This window comes from Schistocerca piceifrons, chromosome 9, assembly GCF_021461385.2.
Source record: "Schistocerca piceifrons isolate TAMUIC-IGC-003096 chromosome 9, iqSchPice1.1, whole genome shotgun sequence".
Classification (NCBI taxonomy): domain Eukaryota; kingdom Metazoa; phylum Arthropoda; class Insecta; order Orthoptera; family Acrididae; genus Schistocerca; species Schistocerca piceifrons.
Genome location: NC_060146.1, coordinates 176,125,388 through 176,148,885, shown reverse-complemented (window position 1 = coordinate 176,148,885; position 23,498 = coordinate 176,125,388). Strand labels below are relative to the sequence as shown.

At 38.8% G+C, this 23,498-nt stretch overlaps 1 protein-coding gene and 2 non-coding genes across 4 annotated transcripts in view; 1 reads left to right on the top strand and 2 right to left on the bottom strand.

Annotated features, from left to right (window-relative positions):
* Positions 1–3,678: 3,678 nt before the first annotated feature.
* The window catches only part of LOC124716929 (tubulin-specific chaperone cofactor E-like protein), a 69,611-nt gene continuing 49,791 nt past the window's right edge, over positions 3,679–23,498 (bottom strand). For both annotated transcript variants that reach the window (XM_047243506.1, XM_047243505.1), the window contains exons 8-9: positions 16,136–16,332; positions 3,679–11,597 (exon numbers count right to left, since the gene is read on the bottom strand). In XM_047243506.1, the coding sequence (XP_047099462.1) occupies positions 11,543–11,597; positions 16,136–16,332 (252 nt within the window). In that variant the 3' untranslated portion in view covers positions 3,679–11,542. The remainder of the gene's footprint in view (positions 11,598–16,135; positions 16,333–23,498) is intronic.
* On the bottom strand, positions 19,582–19,656 carry Trnas-cga. The gene has a single exon. It is a non-coding gene; the product is annotated as a tRNA-Ser (tRNA).
* On the top strand, positions 20,018–20,092 carry Trnas-cga. Its single transcript has one exon. It is a non-coding gene; the product is annotated as a tRNA-Ser (tRNA).

Below are 23,498 nucleotides of genomic sequence, written 5' to 3'. Positions count from 1 at the left end.
ATCCTAAGGGCCCGGGTTCGATTCCCGGCTGGGTCGGAAATTTTCTCCGCTCAGGGACTGGGTGTTGTGTTGTCCTAATCATCATCATTTCATCCCCATCGACACGCAGGTCGCCGAAGTGGCGTCAAATCGAAAGACCTGCACCAGGCGAACGGTCTACCCGACGGGAGGCCCTAGCCACACGACATTTCCATTTCCAACTGAAATACTGCACTAGACTAAAAGGGGACCACTCTGTTGAATGGGCAGAATTCCACTTCTTAAAAAAAAAATCTTGTAAACACCAACAGTTCCCATTGACACAAAGCATCCCATGAAGCATGCGATGGGTACAAATCATTTGCACTGACTCCATTGAGATACCGAAAAATGAAACTGCTGATATCTGTCAGAACACCAGAGATAATTTGTCTGGCAACTCTTCAGAGACTTACTCCATAAATCCAATTCCGCAATATTTCTGTTTCATAGGAACAGGAAGAAACTGAGTAAAAATGTATTTAAATTTACATTTTTTAAAATGTTGTTCAGGGCTTGAGTAACATGCCACATGGAACTAGGGCTTATCTCAACAATAAATTTTTTTGTTGAGATAGGAGGTATCAATTGTGAAATTGCCCTTGTGAGGATTTGAATGAAGTACACTAAGCCCAAAGTCATGTAAAGAAGGTGTATTTATGCTGCTCATATACACTGAAGAGCCAAAGAAACTAGTACACCTGCCTAATATCATGTAGGGCCCCCACAAGCACACAGAAGTGCCGCAACACGACATGACATGGACTCGACTAATGTCTAAAGTAATGCTGGAGGGAACTGACACCATTAATCGTTCAGGGCTGTCCATAAATCCATAAGAGTACGAGGGGGTGGAGATCTCTTCTGAACGGCATGTTGCAAGGCATCCCAGATATGCTCAATAACATTCATGCCTGGGGAATTTGGTGGCCAGTGAAAGTTTTTAAACTCAGAAGAGTGTTCCTGGAGCCATTATGTAGCCGTTCTGAATGTGCGGGGTGTCGCATTGTCCTGCTGGAATTGACCAAATCTGTCTAAATGCACAATGGACATGAATGGATGCAGGTGATCAGACAGGATGCTTATGTATGTGTCACCTGTCCAAGTCATATCTATGTGTATCAGGAGTCCCATATAATTTAAACTGCACATGCTCCACACCATTACAGAGCCTCCACCAACTTGAACAGTCCCCTGCTGACATGCAGGGTCCATGGATTCATGAGGTTGTCTCCATACCCGTACAAGTCCACGTCCATCCACTCATTACAATTTGAAACAAGACTCGTCCAACCAGGCAACATGTTTCCAGTCCAATGTCGATGCTGACAGGTTCAGGCAAGGTGTAAAGCTTTGTGGTGTGCAGTCATCAAGAGTACACGAGTGGACCTACGACTCCGAAAGCCCATATCGATGGTGTTTCATTAAATGGTTCACACCCTGACACTTACTGGTGGTCCAGCACTGAAATCTGCAGCAGTTTGCAGGAGGGTTGTACTTCTGTCAAGTTGAACGATTCTCTTCAGTCGTTGTTGGTCTTTTTCTTGCAGGATCTTTTTCCGGCCGCAGCGATGTCACGGATTTTATGTTTTACCACATTTCCGATATTCACGGTACATTCGTGAAATGGTCATAGGTGGAAATCCCCACTTCGTTGCTACCATGGAGACGCTGTGTCCCATTGCTCGTGCGCTGACTATAACACCACATTCGAACTCACTTAAATCTTGATAACCTGCCATTGTAGCAGTAGTAACCGATCTAACAACTGCACCAGACACTTGTTGTCTTATACAGGGTGATTCATGAAGATCTACAAATATTTTAATATATTATTCTACAAGTAAAACTGAATAAAAAAGGTCATATAAACATAGGTTTGCAAATGTTTAGTTACAGAGTTATGGCTAATAAAAGATTTTGCCTGAAATTGACCAACTTCGCTAATATGGAGCCATCGCAAAACTGTATGATGTTAAAGTAAAGCATGATTTCCATTTATTTTGTTGTTATTGGTCAGCTGAATCTAATAAAACATGGAGCAGACATGTATCTGCAGTAGCTTTCCAAAACGTCCAGAGAAGCAAAGATTATTCTAAAAGTAAATTTGTTTACTTTCCTTTAAGAATGTAGAAACGTTTATGTCATTGTTGGCAACCATTAGTGAGTAGTTTCAGTTGTTTCCTAACCTGGAAACGATTTAGTTTTCTGTATTGTTCAATGAAAGAACATACACAACAGGGTATTTAAGTGAAACCACACAGTAACTGTCATAATTTGTAGATTATTTATGAAATAGGGATGCCTTTCAAATTTACAACAGAGGAATATGCCAATATGGTGTTTATTTATGGCAGATGTGATGGTAATGCTACAGGTGCAGTTAACGAATATCGCATACATTATCCAACTTGGAGGATTCCAAATGCACGAACCATCAGCTGAATACTTCGAATTTTACGGGAGACACGTTCTCTACCTAGCATTCATAATCAGTACGAGCTCTCGATACGTGAAGACGATAAGGATATTATGGATGCTGCACAATGTAGCCCGGGTATCATTTATTGTGAAATTGTATGTACACTGTACAACTTCCTTAACACTGAGCTTTGTTTTTTCCATGAATTCACATGTGCTATGCTATTAATAAAAGCAGATTATCTGGCACATTCATACAGTTTAAGTTAACGTTATTTCCATCCTTTTTCCAAAATTAAATTCTCTACAACTTCTGTTGAAAACTTTGTGCAGTTGCCTGGAATTTAAAAAACCAATTGCGCAAAGTAGGTAATAAATTAAAAATTTTTACAAAATTATGTCTTTGCTTCTCTGGATGTTCTGGAAAACTACTGTAGATACATGTCTGGGATGCATTTTAATAGATTCACCAGACCAATAACAACAAAATAAATGGAAATCATGTTTAACTTTAACCTTGTACAGTTATGCGATGGCCTCATATTAGTGAAGTCAGTACAACTTCAGGCAATAGTCTTAACTCCATAACTAAACATTTGTGGACCCTTGTTTATATGAAGTTTTTTCTTTAGTTTTACTTGTAGAATAACATATTAAAATATTTGCATATCTTCATGACTCACCCTGTATAAGCGTTGCCGACTGCAGCGCTGTGTTCTGCCTGTTTCTATATCTCTGTATTTGAATATGCATGCCTATACCAGTTTCTTTGAAGCTTCAGCATATTTACAATGTCAATCTGTAAATGTTAGTTATGTATACAATGATAGTTACTGATGAAGAATTTGATGGTGTACTAAATTACACACAATGCTTAAAAAGCAGCAAGACTTGCCACAAATACTATATTGGCACAATGGAGAGGCTGTAATTCCATTTGAAGAAAACAAATTTGATACACCAGTCTCAGCCGTGCGGTCTAAGGCATCTTGCCATAGTTTGCGCGGTTTCCCCCGTCAGAGGTTCGAGTCCTCCCGTGGGCATGGGTGTGTGTGTGTGTGTTGTCCTTAGCGTAAATTAGATTAAGTAGTGTGTAAGGCTAGGGACCAATGGCCTCAGCAGTTTGGTCCCATAGAACCTACCACCACACCGGTCTTGAAACTGCATTGGTCATTTGTTTATGAATATTTGGTGATAAATGGGATCTCCACACTTATATTAGGTAATAAGTAAGATATATGATTTTATTTGTAATTTTTTATTTTATTTTTATGGTAACTAACAACAATAACAAATACTTCACAGACAGACTAGAATATTTGTTAGTCTACAATTAATGTAACAAGAGTATGGAAAAAAGCTGATTATCACATGACAACATACAGTGAGAGCAGCACTAGGTATCTACCCATCACCATCACATAATCCACTATTGAACTTAGCTTTACTGTATACTACAAGGATGTGAGTTGTGTGCTAACTCTATATAAGGTGTTCATAAAATTGAACATATTAAATAAAAGCTGATGATTTAGCATCAGATTTGAAAAATATTAACATACTCATTTATTACTCTTTAAAATTTGAATATGTTAATTTCATTCCAACATTTACTTTCTTATATGTTATCTGCTATTTCTGAAGAAATATACAATTTATACCAACTTTTATTTACAACAATAAAACTGGCACAGTTTCTTCAAGTCTACATTGGCATCTAAACCACCACACTGATCGAAAGACTCTTTGACTAGCACAATCATACTTTCCTGTCTTGGAAAAGCATAATCCACAAGTCACACAAATTTAATATTTTAAACACCTGTCTCTCTCTCTCCCCATTCGTTACTAATTCAAATTACAATTGCAAAGAGATTTAAGAGTTCTCTCTTCTAAAGAGAGGTGTCTAATATGTGCACTATTTTTGTATTTTTATCACATTAATAATTCTCTTTATAAAGCTATACAAATTATTTATTTTATCACAATCTGTCAAAACTTGAAGTCTGGACTTAACAAAAGGCGATTAAATTAGTTAAACACTAAAGGATACTGTCCAACTTATTACATATAAAAGTGTGAATACTGCAAGTACTGAAAATTGTGCTAAACACTTTTCCACTGCTCCAGGATGTAACCTCAACACTAAAATTTTGTGTTTCTTTCTGAGCAATGCTTGCCAAAGCACAGCAATGAAAGTAATGCAATAGCAATTTTTCCTTGGTCTCTCAGCATTCCAAGAGCTCAGTTTGACTGAGTACAAACCTTTTTTAATATACAGACATGCCTTGAATGCTTTACCTTCAAACATTAGGCAGCAGTGCAGTAATCAGCTGCCATTTCATTACAATTTCAAATGGTTGGAAAATAACTATATGGAACCTGTCCAACAATGACACTGTGCAATAGATTCAACCTTTGCGTCATTTGACCAGATACAATGTACTGTTGCACTGAGCACAAGGGCCATTTTTCAAATAGTCAACCGTTTTCCCATCGGATGGTAGGTATTAGTCACCAAACAATCCTCATTGGTTCATTTCTGCAATTGAAGCCAATGTGTGCTGACATGTTGCATTAGATAAGACAAAATCATTTTTCCATTCTCTCTCTCTCTCTCTCTCTCTCTCTCTCTCTCTCTCTCTCTCTCTTCTCTCTCTCTCTCTGGTGTTTCTCCACATTATGCACTGATGTAACAATGCTTTGATGAACAATTTCTCAAATATTGTATTTATTTGATACTGATAACTGGCGGATTTCCCTGCTAGAAGCTCTAATGTAGATGTTCTTGGTTTTACAAAGCAAAGTGTGGGAAAATTGTTCATACTAACAGATCGATCACTACTATTGACGAACGAGGTTCAAAAAATACGACAATAATGATTATCTTCAAGTGTGTATGGTACACAACAGCAGATAAAAGGAAGAGGTTCTTTAAATGTGTTCTCACATTGTCTGCAACTCACTCATACGGGGCACACTGTATATGAATTGTTATGAAACCACAGCTTAATCGATCAGTGCAATGCACATTGTTAAAGCTTAGCACTGGGTATCAAAATTATCTTCAATAGATGATACAATGTGTCCCGGGAGAAACAGTGAATGTTCTAGAAGGATTTTTTTATTTTTTATTTATTTTGGGGGTGAGGGGTAGGGGGGCAGGGTGGGTGGGAGGGTGAAAGGATATACACACATTTACTGTTATGAACTCCTTGTGAAGTACAACATATTGGGGGTCATACTGGAAGTCATGAGCAACCCTTTGTTACAACTGCAATTCCAATAAAAGAGACTTCATTATCATAATCTACGGACTTTATGCTATGTGTTGGCACATTCTGGCATCATAACTTATATTGCGAGATCACAGGCTGTAATTTCAGAATGAACAACATTGATGATTTGTTTTAACAGTATGCTATCACCGAATTCCTTGAGACGTGTTCCTCGAAGGAAAACGTGTTTATGAAACTCATCACAGACTTCCATTTGCGTAAGGAGATGTATGCAGAGGTGCTGACAATATCAGAAGGTGTAAACTCAAGTATCCTTTGCGCCGCCTCCACAGTACGCAGTGAGGAAAGAGTGAGTTCACTGGAGAAGACAGGTGTGTTACTGCGAATCAACTTGCAGTATGACAGTATAATGCAGAAAGCGATTCAAAACTCGAGTAATAAAAAATTAGTAATTTATGTTTAAAGACCACAAAATTCAAATAACAATCACATCCAAAGCCTTCTTCAGAGACTTTGAAATGAAAGGGATGATTTCTTGACAGCTATGATGACAGGCAATGAAAGCTGCTTCCTTATTCACGAGCCTGAAATTAAATGTCAGAGTTTTGAATTTGGATTTGCCACTGAGAAACCTATGGGCCACAGTTTTCTGGGATGCGGAGGGCCGTATCTGATCAATTTTCTTTGAAGCTCTGCCATGCATTTCACAATATATGCCCTGAGGGGTAGATAATCCTCCACTATGATAACAACCACCCTGATATGAACAGGGGCATTGAGAGCCAACACAGCTGACATTATGGCACTTCTCACTGGAGGTGAATGTGGTGAGGTTTCTGGCTGACATTACAGGTTGGGTTCCACACCTTATGTCTTACAGAATACTTGCACATTAATACTTCTGCTGAATCCTTAAGTTCATGGCACAGTTCTCCTGTGAGGATACTTCTTTCATTGGACACTTTTACATTTTAGAAGTAGAAGAGTTGCAAAGGAGGAGGCATGGCAAAGTGCATGAATGAAATTTATTACGCTCCACAAGTACTTAGAGACAAAGATTTATTCTAAATAGTAATTGCTCATCGCTTCTGGTCTTTAAGGAAGAAGGCACTGTGATGGGGCACTCGACAGAAGTCTCTGTATAGGAGTGCTCAGCAGAAAAAATACAAAGCTGCTAGTTATTTTGGAGCTAGTTTCATGAGCCCTAGGGAAGCTGCTATACTATTCTGGAGTTCTATCACAACGTATTACACCGACAGCACTGTCAGTGAAGAATTTCAGCAACTGATGTAATACCAGCCCTCAGTCCACACTGCTTCATAACTTGTCTTAACCCACAAGTCTTTGACGAGCTACCACTTACTGTTTGCCTCTTTCTGACGATAGTACTTAAATCGGTGATAGCTGCTGGACTGCAAAAAAATATTTTCTGGTGAATGTGCTCAATATTTGGTGAGGTTTTACGAGTCGTGAATTAATATATAAGAACCGTGTGGGAGAATCTAGATTGTAGTTAGCAGTACCTTAATTTGTCCAGGGCTCCCAAGATACAAAAATTTATGCCAACTGGACACATGCCAGGGATTATTTGCATTGGTTTGGGTCTGTCTGCTTTGGTGCCAGGCACAAGGGTAGCTGATGAAGTGCTTTCTTCTTATGTACCATTTTAGGAAGCCACTGTTCTTCTAAGTAAATAGTGTTGATTTTTAAATCTATTTTGATTGGCCCATCAGTAAAAATCATTTAGTAACAAAAGCACCTACTTCCCTTATTTCACATGTGTAATGGAGATAGTGGCGAACAATAACAGATAGGTGTTACAGAGCTCTAACCCTCAAGTCAGTGGTGTGATATGTAATTTCAAAGTAAGTGTGTTTAAGAAGAAGGTTGGGATAGGCGTCTTATTCAGTATACCTCACAGGAAGGGCACAGTCACACTCTCTGATTACCATTTTAAAAGTAAAGTTGTTGGTATGCTCATCCAGGAGACCTGAAGGGGTAGGTTCGGATGCTGTCTTGGATAGAGCTCTTGTTGTGGACAATGGCCTCCTCCTTTGAGAATATGTAGTATTGTCGCATGTGTAACTGTATGTGAGCATATAGTGTGAAGCCCAATGCTGACACACAGACTACTCCCCTTCAACAGCACCGTGGAGGCAACCAAGCATAACATAGCCACCTGACGAACAGATCACCATCGACAGTGTCACATGCCCTCACTTGATGAGAGACAGTGTGGAGAGGTCTGGAATTTAATCTGTGACGTCAGTGCAAAGACCGGCGAGCAGGAACTGTACACCACCACCTTTACTCCCTTCGCCAGCTAAATCCTGACAATGAATATATGACCCACTGCCAGGACTCAAACTGGCTAACCTCAGAGTCAAGTACCACTCAGCCACTCATTAACAAACTCAGTTAAGGAGGCAGGTACCATCTTGAAGAACAGCAGTGGAAGGACTGCTAAAATTAATCACTGTCTACTGGCATGCAAAACAACTTTACCACAAGGGAATTTTCTGGACAGTGCAAAAATTGTATATGAAAAAATGGAGACCGTGTTGAAAAGTGCTAGAAAAATCTGTAGATTAAAATTTATGTACATATTTTGTTTTAAAAAATTAAAATCAATATTGATAACAATGGGTTGCTTGTGACTTTCAGTTATTATTACAGAATTATTCAAAATTACTGCCAATGCAAAGAAGTGCACACATGGCAACACAAAGAATCCAAATAAATGTCTCTCTCATTTGTGCCATGTGGTAAGCGAAATACTGTTTGTGCCACTCTATAAGTTAAATGTTAATGTTGCCACTGGGATAACATCCCAATTGAAGACTTGAAATAAAAAAAGGCTCCAAGTACCATAATAAAGAATTTTGAAGCTTTGTGTAAAATGGGATCTATATGCCATGATGAAAATGTACCAAAACAATCAACAGATGGCATGAGGTTTAACAGCCACTGTTGTTAAAATGCGAATGGCACTATGTTCCAGGCGCTTACTCCTCCCTGTTAGATAAAATAGAAGAGGTTTGTAATGTTTTCAGTGGAAAGATATGATTAATTACAAGACGAGGTACTGTGACTGCAATGAGGAAAAAGCTGAAAAATGGAGGGAATAATAAATGTATTCCTTTAAAAGCTCATCTGGCGGAGGAGGTTAAGTCTCATTACTGTTCACTAACCTGCACTGTACCTGGACAAAATTTTTGTTCTTGTTCTTGCAACAATAAGGTCTAACTAAATTATGTTGATTGAGGGGAAAAAAAACAGGGGTTGTGAGGTGTAGTTCACAGGGCTCTCCTCTTTGAGCATGCATGTATAAATGCGAGAACCTCAGCTGTGAACACTAAGTTAGTCTGTTTGAAGATTTTTATGCCCTGGAAGATACTGAAAGGCAGGGGAGTTACTTGAAGAGGTTGATGCAAGTATCATGTTAAGAGAAGACATGATGGTACCTACGACGACCCTTCACAGAGTGGGAAACAGCAACTGTTCATTAAACTGTTCCACATTCGCAAGGTCACTTAGTCCAAGTAGGCAGAGGAACGTTAGCTGAAACATTTTCGTTAACTAAGAAGAAAATCTGGGTACTAACTGAAAAGAAGAATAAAAGCCTTACCACTTACAAGAGGCAATAAGACACAACACAGAAAATTCTGTGTCGAAACAGAATATCAACTGTTTCAGAATATACAATCTTTTCCACGAGAGCAAAGCCATTACAGCAGATGCAAAACTGAAAAGGAATATCTATGTCCTGATCTCACTGTACATCAAATGTTGAGTGCCTTCAAGAACACCAACCATGATTCACACATCACATAACATTTTTGTTAAGATACTTTTAGGAAACATTTCCCTAAGCTCCTTTTTCATCATCCTTGTTCAGACATGTGTGGCAAGTGTCACCAGTTACATGCACAGATTCTCATTAACCCTCATGAGGAAAAGAACTGACAGCTTATCTGGAGTTACATCAATACACAGCCAAAAATGCTATGACTACGATGAAACAGAACAAATCTGAGAAACCTAGTAGTGTAATTTGTACAACATCAATTGATTTGCAACAAAGAGCTATTCGTTCCATCTTTGACACATAGTCAAATGTTTTACCTCATGCACAACTTTGGTGTGCAAATTACTGATAACGATGATGTATACATGACTCTGTGGCACAAGGGTTTGACAGGGCATAGTGCTAATGAAATTGCTGCATGTTCTCTTTCTCTGGATATATCTAGTTATAATCAGTGTTTGTGAAGAAATAAACCATAAGTATCATGTCACTTCTTAGTGGAAAAGAAAAATAGGTACTAAATGTATTGTTCCAGAAGATGTAAAGTACACAACACAGTAATAAAGACAAATAAAGCCATTTATGGTCAGTAACACGAATGCATCTGACTTAATAAAGTTCAAGAAAGCAGCAGACTGTAATATAAAACAGCAAAACTAAACATTTCCAAAGTACAGTGGTTATGGCTGGACAAACATAAGCCTCATATAGTTGAAACCAAATGTAAACGAGTGCACAAGAAGGAAATTCAACTATTTGCTTTGGATGTTACAAGCCATGTCTCTGAAGAAAAATGAAAAATTTGGCTGAAATGACATAGTACCTGACAAATAATAACCACAGACAGTTTTACAAAAGTATTGCAGAATGAACGTTTAGTGTATGAACAAAGAACATTTTTGTTTCAGTTGTTTGTCCTCTTTACTAGCTTTCTGCTGAGTATCGAACTAGTGCACTCAGAGCTCTCCATGGCATTTCCACATTCAGTCAGTTTTTTATACAATTACATTATAATGTTTGTAATTTCTTTTGGAAACTAGAATCATACTATGCTTAACTTTCATATAAAACACATTAACACTGCAATTAAATGAACATTAGTGAGCATACATAAAATTCATTTTCCTCAAATTCATGATTTCAGCCCTTAGAGTCTTTTTTATTTCAAGTCTTCAATTGCACCTACAGGTATAAATAAATAAAAATATCTGTGTAACCATTCCGAATAGAACATATGTCTATATGAACTTTTTAGCTTCAAATTCCTATTCTGTCATCTTCCAAATAGTTGGTCATTTCTACAAGAACATCCTCCGTAAATGGAAACACCCACAGTATGATTGTGGCAAACTATGCATCTACTGTTGGAGACACTGTATTTTTTCCAAAACATCTACCAAAGCTTTGTTACTTTATGTAAAATGTCCTGAGTGGGCCAAACTAAACCAATCCTGATACAGGAGATGATGATCAATGTAGCTACACTTTTTGCCATCCACTCAGGGAATTAAGAACAAAGCTCAAGTTGTACAAGTGATTTCCATCTTTGCTCATATATCCATTACTTTGGTTAGACTTATCTCGTACATGTGAACACAGGAAAAGTCTCTATTGTTGCCTCTGGCGATGCCAAAGAACTAATATAGTCCATTAATTCTCACTTTTTCACATACTGTATGACTGGATTCCTGTCTGAGATCATATTTTTCAGGAGGTAACAAAATGCTGACAGCATACTGAAGCAGAAGTGCTGCACAGCCCACAGAGGACAGAGTGACACCAAAGCAATGCTACATGTTTTATGTATGTGCCCACAGGCTGGGTCTCCACTGTAGTTTACATCGGTGACCTGCACCCTTTAAGTAACCTAGTATTGTAACCTTTCAGTACCCACAGCCATTCATTATATGCTCACAGAATATAAACAATCAAACGCGAACAAGCCGATGCCCGAGGGACAGCACGGGAGCTCTGAACACGGACCGTGTGAGCCCCGGAGCGTGACCTCCTGGGAGACTGGAAGATCGCCGGAAAAGGTGTGAGCTGCTTCATAGCCCTATTTGCTGAGCTGCATCTGCAGTTTGGCATCAATGAGTATCTCATCCCCTGACCTGAAAAAAAGCAAAGAGTTACACACTGTCATATTTCTAGTTTCTCCATTGTTTTGAGAGTGCTGCTTTTCTGCAACTGTGTAATGAATTGATGAATAATAAATCCAGTGGCTAAAAAAATCTTTATTTTACTCTGTGAACAATATTAGATTTTATATTGAAGTCATTTTGTAGTGAGATCTGAAACTGACAATATAAATGCCGGCAATGGTTGAACATAATGATATAACGAATATTTAAATAATTCCCATTACAGGAATCCAGGAGCAGTGCACGCTACAAAACATCAGTTTTCTGGATGTATGCCACTCCATACTTATAGCTTCGCTTAAAGGCAATAGACATTTTACGACTAAATTTAATTGTTAGTGAACATGACTTTATATTGTATGCAGTCCATGTTGCAACCATGAAATTCCAGCAGTATCTACAGTTTCCTGTGTTCTAACTTTCTCCCTCTCACACTAGATGATGTAACATTACACTTACAGTGGTTGGTACATCCAGACCAACAACTTTAAAATTTAATTAATCTGAACAACAGCTACCTTTATCTTCTCACTGATAAAGCCTGTAATTTAAAATTTATAAGATTTCAAAATACACTGTTTCTATAACCAAGGAATGTCCATTTTTTTCTATAATATTATTGGGCACGTCACTTTTAAATCTATCTGACTGTTTCACCCAAGCACAAGGTAGGCTATATTTTTCTGCACTTATTCTGCACATGCATAAACTTAGTTTTTTCATGTAGAAACTTTTATACTATTGTTACACAAATAATTATTCACTTACAATGTCACTTTCAGATTCCACTAGAAAATGGCTTAAGCATTAATGCCGAAACTGGTCATGGAGTACAGTAAAGAACTTTTAATCAACTTGTGTGGTTTACTCTGCTATGATATTTTTACTCACACATGTGTCCCTATAAATAATTGGGATGCAAACACAATTACAGAGGAATATCACTGCTAGAAGTCAGCTACAAGATCCTGGCGTATCTCCTCCTGAAGAGAAGAACAGATAGAAAGTACTCTTGCAAACCATCAAGTGAGCTTTAGGAACGGAAGAGAATGTTATAGAATAGATTTTTATCCTCAAAGAATAGCTGGAATGCAGTTCTGTAAGATCCTAACAGATGACATTAGCCTTTGTGTACTCCACAGAAGGCATATAATTCCACTTGCAGACAGACTCTTGGAAAAACCAAGAAGAATTGAGGACTAGACTGCATTACATGAGTACTGTTAACAGAAATTGTTGGAAGAATGTGAAATCATGACTAGTGTCAAACAGGGTGACATACTGTCACCAGCTTCACTCAAAATAGCACTGGATGAACATATGGAATAATCAAAGTGCATTCACAATGCATCTTAAACAACAAACATACATCCAAAAACATTAATGATAAGCTCCAAATCCTTCACCATGCAAAGAAATGGAAGAAAATGAATATGTTAGAAGAGAGAAAGTTTTTTGTCATTTTAAAATCAGCTCGGTACTCTTATCAATGAAGAAAGTATCTCAATAACTTTACTCTAAGTCTGCTTATAGCTAATCAAAATCAAATCAGAAATTACATTTGTATTTTTCACACTGACAAGTAGGAGCATTTACTGTGCTATATTACAAGTGAAATTTTTATTACTTTTTTTCTGAGAATAAGTGTAAATATGCATGCATAGATCTGAAGCACAATGTGTGAACACACTGCAATTTTCACATGTTTGGTCCTAAAGACATCAGACAGGTATAAAATCCAAATAGTTCAAGCATATGCAGCTACTTAGTCATTCTGATGAAGAGACAGAGTCCTTCTATGGATGCCCGACAGAAACCCGTGAAAAAGCACGGCATTGTTTACATAAATTCATAATTGGTGACTTAAATGCCAAAGTTGGAACATACAAGGAACATGATTCAGTTATTGACAAATATGGAATAAATGACAGAAATGACAGGTGAGGGATTGGTCAATTTGCAGGATGAGTGAGAAAGAAAATATATGTCAAAAATCTCAAAGAATGGAAAAAGGAATTTCAAGAAAGAATTATGGGAAAATTAAAAGAAAGGGAAGCAGAAGCAGTAACAAAGGTACTAATCATAACAGCTGGAACAGTAGGAGGTTTATGTAGATCTCAAAATCAACCAAATAAAATGATAAGGTTGATGGACAAGAGATGAAAAACGAAAGGAGAAGCGAAGATAAGGCAGAATACACAAAACTGTGGGAGGCTCTGAGAAACAGCATGAAGAAAGGAAAGACACAATTATAGAAAAGATATGCTGAAAGCCAGTTTTCAAAATAAATCTAGTTTAAAGATGGTCAAGCAAAAGCTTACAATTTGAAAGAGACAACTAATAGCATTAGACACAAATCAAGGCTGAATTACAGAAAATGCAGAAGTACTCAACTATATCGGAAATTTTTATAGTAACCTGTACAACCAAGTCAATGATGATACCTTAATCTTAGAAGAATTGGGTGCATCTGCAAACTCCCAGAAATACTCCCCTCAGAAGTAAAACATGCTACAGACAAGATGAAAAAAGGAACTGTCTCAGGTAGTGATGACCTCTCAGCTGAAGTTTTAAAGCTGATGAATGAACAATCTATGAAGCATTTAGTTAAAATATTTTCAGGCTATTTACACACTGGAACACTGCCAAGAAATTAGAATAAACCCAAAATAATCCTAATAATTAGGAAAGCAAGCCGTACAACATTTCCACGAGAATTTTGAATACCAGAATCGATACTACACTTGACACGACTCAGTCCACTGAACAAGATGGGTTTAGCATGAGATTTAGTTACACTGTGATGTCTCAGCTTTGTCGCAAAGTATGGTTAATCTGAAATGGTATGAGGATGGCTGTGAAAGACCAAAATTGCTGACCAACTGAATTGAATCAAAGCTGTGATGGAAATAAATAAATAATTAGCAACAAATCTTACAAAAGGATGTTAGAAACTGCTTTGCCCTGTTTGATTTTCTTCGCACTTACAGGATTGAGGGTCAATGTCTGGACATCTGTTTCCTAAAGCAATACAATGCAGTTCTCAGAAAATGTTGAAAATATAACCTATAAAGACAAGAAGATTTCAGAGTGCTGTTAAGTAGAAAGCATTTCTAGCTTATAAATCTATTCATTGGTAGCTCAGTGCATAATATCATAGATTTGTAATTTCAAGTTCCCTTTTCAAATCTCACTAGCAGCAAACACTTTTATTTAAATTTTATATTTATTAACAAATAGAAATCTTAATCAACAAATACTGAATTATAATTTCTTAATAGTAATATAACATATTTATTATATTTTTATTTTTAGTTACTGGTTGAATGAAAATAAATTAAAATTTGATGTGGACATGCAAAATGCCTTTTGAACAATGGCATCTCCAGATAGGAATATCAACAATGTAAGCAAAGAGAGTGCTGTGTACTGTAAAGATAACATGTTAAGTTGCAGACAAGCACAATTAAAATACTCTTATACATGAGCTTTTGGCCACAGCCTTTGTTGGAAAAAGAGAAACATGCACCATTCATTCACAGAAGCAAGAGCACCTCACACACATATGACTGTCAGGTCTAGCAGCTCGGGCCACAATGATAACGGCAGTCTGTGTGCGTGAGGTGTGCTTGCTTGTGTGAATGAATGGTGTGTGTGTCCCCTTTTTCTGATGCAGGCTGTGGCTGAAAGCTTACGTGTAAGTGTCTTAATTGTGCCTGTCTGCAGCTTATCATGTTATTTTTACAGTAAGTAGCAATTTATCTTTTCCTACAGTGTTGATATTTTATTTTCTGGTTAGGTGGCATTCAACAACCATTAAGTAATTGGAGAAAAAAGTGACACACTTTAATCATCAGCTATTTTTATTTATACCTTACACACGCGCGCGCGCCCACACACACACACACACACACACACACACACACACACACACACACACACACACACATTTATTTCAATCTCTAGCAATTAAAAAAGTATTTTATTTTCTATTTGATGTTTTGCATTTATATGCAAACATTACATTTATTGTGAATGCTTGCATTCCCATGTAAACAGTAAAAATTCCAAGATTTCATTTTTGCTGAAAAATTATAATTCTATATTCATTATAGATATATATCCATTAGATAACAGCCATGTCAGCAGGTATATAAGAAACAAAGTTTTCTCATTCAGGAGTAAACAAAAACACTCTGAAGTAGGTTGCTCGGAACATAGACCGAAACGTTGGTAGTTTTATATATATTGACAATGTGGTCACAAAACCAGAAAAATTTTATTGAATGGAGTTTCCATTGTTTGATTTTATCTTCAAATATGATTTTCTTGAGGTTTTTTGAGAATTACATTGTTCTGCTTTCGAAAGTTGACATCTGTAATCAAAGAGGACGGATCCACAAGGTATCCGATTTAGCATTTATCAGTACAGTTGAGTCATGGGCCACCCAAGTAAAATACCTCTAATGTCAGAGTTGTTCGTACAGTGAGGTCCACCCAGTGCTTACCTGATATTGTAGGAGTACAACCGCTTATTGGGGTAGATCATCTCCTCAGGGGTGCCAATGTCTTGGTCGATGTAGAAGAGCCGCATGCGGCCCGGCGTCAACCCGCAGAAGGAGGTGAGCTTTTGCTTGAGCTCGCACACCGTCTGGGTGACCAGCATGCTGCGCACCTCGCTGCTCTCGCCGTGGGTCACTCGCACCTGTCAACAGTTGCAAAAGTTCTCTTTCAGATGCAATCCGAGAGAAGACTGTGGCCAATTCCCAGCTAAACAGAATTCTGGAATAAACTAGGGTCCTCCAACTGGTTTGACACAGTCTACAACTATTTCCTCTCCTGTGCCAACCTCTTCAATTCAGAGCAGCCCTTACCCTTATCGTAGTGTTACACTACACTATGTGATCAAAAGTATCCAGACACTCCCAAAACATATGTTTTTCATATTAGATGCATTGTGCTGCTACCTACAGCCAGGTACTCCATAGCAGCAACCTCAGTAATCATTAGACATTGTGAGAGAGCAGAATGGGGCACTCCGCGGAACTCGTGGACTTCAAACGTGGTCAGGCGATTGGGAGTATGTATGAGAGATTTCCACCCTACTAAACATCCCTACATCCACTGTTTCCAATGTGGTAGTGAAGTGGAAACATGAAGAGATGGGTACAGCACAAAAGCATTCAGGCCAACCTCGTCTGTTGACTGACAGAGACCGCCGACAGTTGAAGAGGTTGTAACGTGTAACAGACAGATCCTCACAAAGGAATGCCAAAGTGCATCAGTATCCACTGCAAGTACTATGACAGTTAGGCAGGAGGTGAGAAAACTTGGATTTCGTGGTCAAGTGGCTGCTCATAAGGCACACATCATGCCGGTAAATGCCAAACGATGTCTCGCTTGGTGTAAGGAGTGTAAACATTGGACGATTGAACAGTGGGAAAATGTTGTGTGGAGTGAGGAATCATGGTAAACAATGTGGCGATTTTATGGCAGGGTGTGGTTATGGCGAGTGTCTGGTGAACATCACTTGCCAGCGTGTGTAGTGCCAATAGTAAAATTCGGAGGTGGAGGTGTTACGGTGTGGTCGTGTTCTTCATGGAGGGGGCTTGCACTCCTTGTTGTTTTGCGTGACAGTAACACAGCACAGGCCTACATTGATGTTTTAAGCACCTTCTTGCTACCCACTGTTGAAGAGCAATTCTGGGATGGCGAATGCATCTTTCAAAACAGATCTAGGAGCTGTTCACATGCAGGGCCTGTGGCAGAGTGGTTACACGACAATAACATCCCTGTAATGGATTGGCCTGCAGAGAGTCTGACCTGAATCCTACAGAACACGTTTAGGATGTTTTGGAACGCCGACTTCGTGCCAGGCCTCACTGACTGACATCGACACCTCTCCTCAGTGCAGCACTCTGTGAAGAAGAATGGGCTGTCATTCTCCACGAAACCTTCCAGCACTTGATTGAACGTATGCCTGCGAGCAACAGTGCTGTTCCGGACTGAAGCGCCTAGAACCGCTCGGCCACAGTGGTCGGCTGATCTGTTTGGTTACGGCCCCCTATTGCGCTTAAGAAAATGCTACAAGCAGAAGGATACAAACACATTTTACAGCTCATGCACTGCACAAGCAATGGAACAGTTTGGAGTCTGTATTAGTACAACATCGCATCCAGTCATACAGCGCCATGTGTGAGGAAATGGTTTGTGGACAGCAACATTCCTGAAATGGACAGATCTGCCTAGAGTCTAACCTGAACCCAATGGAACACCTTTGGGTTGAGTTAGACCATTGACTTCATTCCAGACCCCAGTGTCCAACATCACCACTTTCTCTAGTTTTGGCTTTTGAGGAAGAATGGACTGCCATTCCTCCACAGACATTAAACACCTCACTGAAAGTATCCCCAGCAGAATTCAAGCTGTCATTAAAAAAAAAAAAAAAAAAAAAAAAAATAAATAAATAAATAAATAAAAGTTGGACACACCCCATATTAATGACCACAGAGAGGATAGGTATCTGGACACTTTTGATGAGATACACTATTTATTATATGTGCGGCTGATGAGTAGTGTTGTTTTGGGGGAGGAGACCAGACAGCTAGGTCATCGGTCTCATCGGATTAGGAAAGGATGGGGAAGGAAGTCGGCTGAGCCCTTTCGAAGGAACCATTATGGCATTTGCCTGGAATGATTGAATGATTTAGGAAAATCACAGAAAACCTAAATCAGGATGGCCGGACACAGCATTGAACCATCATCCTCCCAAATGCAAGTCCAGTGTGCTAGCCACTGTGCCACCTCGCTCGGTTTATTATATGTATTTTTATCTCTATCTTCTCCTCCAATTTTTGCCTTTTATAGCTCCCTCTGGTACCATGAAAGTCATTCCCTGATCTACTTTTACGTTCATACTTAGCAAATCACTGAAGCACGTGACAGCGTATTCCTCATTGTACAAGTTTCTCATTTCATTTACATATGAAGTGGTTAAATGCCTCTGTGCCTACTGTAAGCTGTCTAATCATATGCTCACGATACTTATGGGGAGCAATAGGTGGAAGGTGGTAGTATATTCCTAGATTCATCACTAAAGCTAGTTCTTGAAACTTACTAAGTGGGCTTTCATGGGATGTTTCACACTTGTCTTGAAGCCTTAACCAGTCCAGCTCTTTCAGCATCTCCAAGATGCTCTCCTAAGGGTCAGATAACACTGACAACAGAAAACAGTGTCTCACATTGTGTGGGAATCACAGTAATACACTGTGAGCATAAGGGAGAGCAGACACCATGGCAAATAGAGATTTGGGCCCCTCCTGGAAGTGTACTCGGATAGCCGGAGTGGTTAAGGTGACTGCTCGCGATAATCAGGAAATCCGTGTTCTAGTACCATTCCGGGCACAAATTTTCTACAGCTGATGTGGAACCGTAATCCCAATATGCGTGTTCATTTTTAAACCTGTTACCATTTGTGCTGCCCTTTTCTGCATATGTTCAATATGCTATTAGTGCAATTTGGTATGGGGCCCCACACGTAAGAAATACGTTAAGATGGGTCACATGAGTGCTTTGTAAGCAGTCTTCTTTGTAGACTACGTGCATTCCTGTAGTATGTTACTGTGGGGATAGACACACTAGTCTATCAATGGACTGACGTCTGCCCCCTGCCTTAACTACGACTGAACCTATGACAGTGTTCCATTTCATATCCCTGCAACTTGTTACACCCAGATATTTGTATGAACTGATGAATTCTAACTGTGACTTATTTACATTATAAGATACTACATTTTTTAGTTTTCTGAAGTGCCAAATTTTATATTCCAGTCCCTTTCCAACACAATTTCAGAGTTTAATAGACAGATGTATTTCATGATATCCTTTCACCCTGAATCTAAATCCCACTTCTCGAACTGTCTTTCCTTGAAACTTCCTGGCAGATTAAAACTGTGTGCCCGACCGAGACTCGAACTCGGGACCTTTGCCTTTCGCGGGCAAGTGCTCTACCAACTGAGCTACCGAAGCACGACTCACGCCCGGTACCCACAGCTTTACTTCTGCCAGTACCTCGTCTCCTACCTTCCAAACTTTACAGAAGCTCTCCTGCGAACCTTGCAGAACTAGCACTCCTGAAAGAAAGGATATTGTGGAGACATGGCTTAGCCACAGCCTGGGGGATGTTTCCAGAATGAGATTTTCACTCTGCAGCGAAATGAAAATCTCATTCTGGAAACATCCCCCAGGCTGTGGCTAAGCCATGTCTCCACAATATCCTTTCTTTCAGGAGTGCTAGTTCTGCAAGGTTCGCAGGAGAGCTTCTGTAAAGTTTGGAAGGTAGGAGACGAGGTACTGGCAGAAGTAAAGCTGTGGGTACCGGGCGTGAGTCGTGCTTCGGTAGCTCAGTTGGTAGAGCACTTGCCCGCGAAAGGCAAAGGTCCCGAGTTCGAGTCTCGGTCGGGCACACAGTTTTAATCTGCCAGGAAGTTTCATATCAGCGCACACTTCGCTGCAGAGTGAAAATCTCATTCTGTCTTTCCTTGATTCTTTAATTTACAGATTGAATAGCAGATGAGAAAGACTGCATCCGTACCTTAGCCCTTATTATTTCCAGGCACTTCTTCCTGTGTCTTACATTAGTTTTGTTCTCTGTTCATTCTTGTACTGTAGTACTTTACCTGTCTTTCCTACACTGTTTTCTAAGGATCTCAAACATCTTGCACGGTTTTACAATGTCAAACACTTTTTGGAGGTCAGCAAGTCTTATGAAAGAACCTTGTTTGTTCTTCCAGCCTTGCTTTCCCTCTCAAGAGTAATGCTGGATTGCCTCTCTGGTGCTTTTACCTTTCATAAATGCACGATGCATCTGACACGATTAAATAAAAAACCTTTCATAAAGTGTACCTTCTTTGCCATCTAACATATCATCAACTGAATGTTTGGCAGTCATTCATGGGTGATGATCTTTTAGGATGTATACTCACTATATTAGTTAATCTGAGTAATTAAGTTATGTTTGCATTGAGTTATGACCTTGTGCACTTGCTTATTAATCAGCCATTTGTGGAATTATAAAAGGAGACTTGTGAATTTTAGTTACACAACTCGCAGCATATTTAGCTTATTGACCTTTGTAGTTAACACTATGCAATTCATTGCAACCAAGTCGATCATCAATAGTATTTAACAAAAATAAACACACACAAAGAGAAAACTACACTCAATGGTGTCACGTGCAGTCACTCGACAATTATTTAGAGTAATTAGTAAACACCAAAACAAGACTGTTGAAGAAGAAAAATCTACGAGACTTATGAAGCACAAAACAAGTTGGTAGGCTTACAAATGTAACTGGTAATGGCAATACACACTTTACATAATAGTAGCTAAGGTGGTTATTTACTAGTTTATTTCAGATTTAAACATGCCCCTACTTGCTCCACTGTCTACATTGAGTTAGCACTGCACTACAACTGCCTCATCTTCTGTTCCCTACTGGCAAGCATCACATTGTGTGTAATAAATATAAAAACCGCCATAAACTCCAATTTATTTTATAGGCTATCAGTTTCGGCAATATAATGCACAGTCATCAGGCCCTCTATTCTAAATAGTGGCCGAATTTTTGAGTGACAAAATGTATGTACATCATACACAGAAAATAACCAGTCTTCACACCAGTTTACGTGTGCACGACTGTAGCAACAGCTAGCTGTCGAAGTGTGCTAAAATTGTGCTTACATAAACTGGTGCGAAGGTTGGTTATTTTTCACATATGACGTACATACCATTTGTCATTCAAGAATTCAGCCACTATCTAGAACAGAGGGCCTGACGACTGTGCATTATACTGCTGAAACTGATAGCCTATAAAATAGGTTGAAATGAACTTACAGCTGATGGCTTTTTTGATATTTGGTACCTACATATCAGCTGCTGTCCTGCCATTCAACATAGCAAAAATGGATTCACATACCACATCATGTGTTTCATCTCCACCCAACCAGCAGCTCACTGACATATCCCCACATTCCCTGTGCACCTCAGTAGGAGGCAGACTGCAGAAAGGTAGCGGCCTCCATCACATGACAATCACTTTCCAAAGCTTGAACAAATGCTACTGATATTGCTTAGGAGTTTTATTTGCTTTCTTGTTGTGGCCATGTAAATCGTCAGCACCCAGTGATATCTACCCCCACAGCTCTATCAGTTGTGTCATTTTAGGTGAACCAACCTACCGACGCTAGATTATGTGTAAGATGGGTTAAAGACTGAACTGACCTATTTTTAATCGATCCCATAAAGTAATGGTGGGAGGCTGGTTGGCTGACTATGTGTAAACAACTCTGTGATCAATCTGATGCCACAGATATGTATAAGTGACTGAGGATTGGAAAATGTAGCATTAATTGTTGGTGAAATCAGCATTTTTGTAAAAATGGTTATATTTACATATTTAAAAGATTGTCACACAACTTTCCCAAAGACAAAAATTGTTCATAAAGGAAAGTGGATATTGGAAATAAAATAATAATAAAAGAGAAAAAAATACTTCTTATTAAGAGCTTGTCAAGTGGAATTTTTTCTTTTCTTTCTTTCTTTTTTTTCTTCAAAAACTTCAACAGTTTTTTCCCGAAATGGTATTTGCTTGTTTTTTTATTTTGGCAATATTTAAGCTTGTAAGGAGAACCAATATCTTTGACGTAATGTATTGTGCTCCTTACTTACTGCTGACATCTGGAACTTTTGAAGTTGAGCACACCTTTTCTCTGTGTGAACACTGTCTTGCTGTATAATGGCAACAATGCAGTAGTGGTCAACGGCTGTCTTGGTGGAGGCAGGAGAATCACTGTTGGGCTTCAGCATGGAGTGGTCGAGCACAGCCACATTGTATATAAGTAGTATGATGAATTTGCTAGACAGTGTAATTAAGAATTGAAAGTGTTATGTCTCATCATATAGGAAAAGTGTTTCAGTAATTCAGTCATTTCGTGGAAATGTGTGCTGCAATAATGATGGATTCATGGAGAGGCATACTGATATAAGAATTTAAATCAGAAGGCTTCCATAACCAATGATTACCGGTTTCATTAATGTGGAAAAACAACATATACCAATGATTACTTCAGTATGATTGCAAATCAAGCTTAACTGTTGACATAAGACTAGGTGAGTTTAGACAATGTTGGGGAAGTGTTTTATGTGGTAAAGGGACAACAAAACGAAGTACTCTGACTTGTACTGTTATTAATTCAAAGTGACTTTCTTTAATATTTGAAAAGTATAAGAGACACGTATTTGTATTAGGCACACGGTCAGGTTTATTCTGAACTGAAGCGTGTTCTCTAGTAAAGTTGCCATACTTGAGTCTGATAACTGCAAAGATTAATCTAAAATTAACAGAAGGCACTGAGGAGCTTTACAAGCCTTTAACAAATGATTCTGTTGAGAAGTAGCAGCATTTTCTTGCCTGTGAACAGGGCGATTCTCTGATTTAAGGTTTTTCTTGACATTATATTCCTTTTCCCACTCAATTTGGTAGGTACAAAATCTGCACAACTCTGATTTTGAATCTGCAGCACATGAACCGAGATTAGCATATTGCAGAGTGCTGAAGATACAACTGGAAAGATAATTAAGAGCAGAAGTCGAACCGAAACAAGTGCTGCTTCACTCTCTTAGGGCAGCCAGCCTGTACCCTTGTTCTACATTTCTGCATAAGCAGAACTGACACACGATCAGATCACAGGGATTATTGATCCCTTCTGGTGAAATGAGAGTTGTGCTCTTACCCGACAGACTGAGGATAACTTCCTGGCAGATCAAAACTGTGTGCTGGACCGAGACTTGAACTCGGGACCTTTGCCTTTC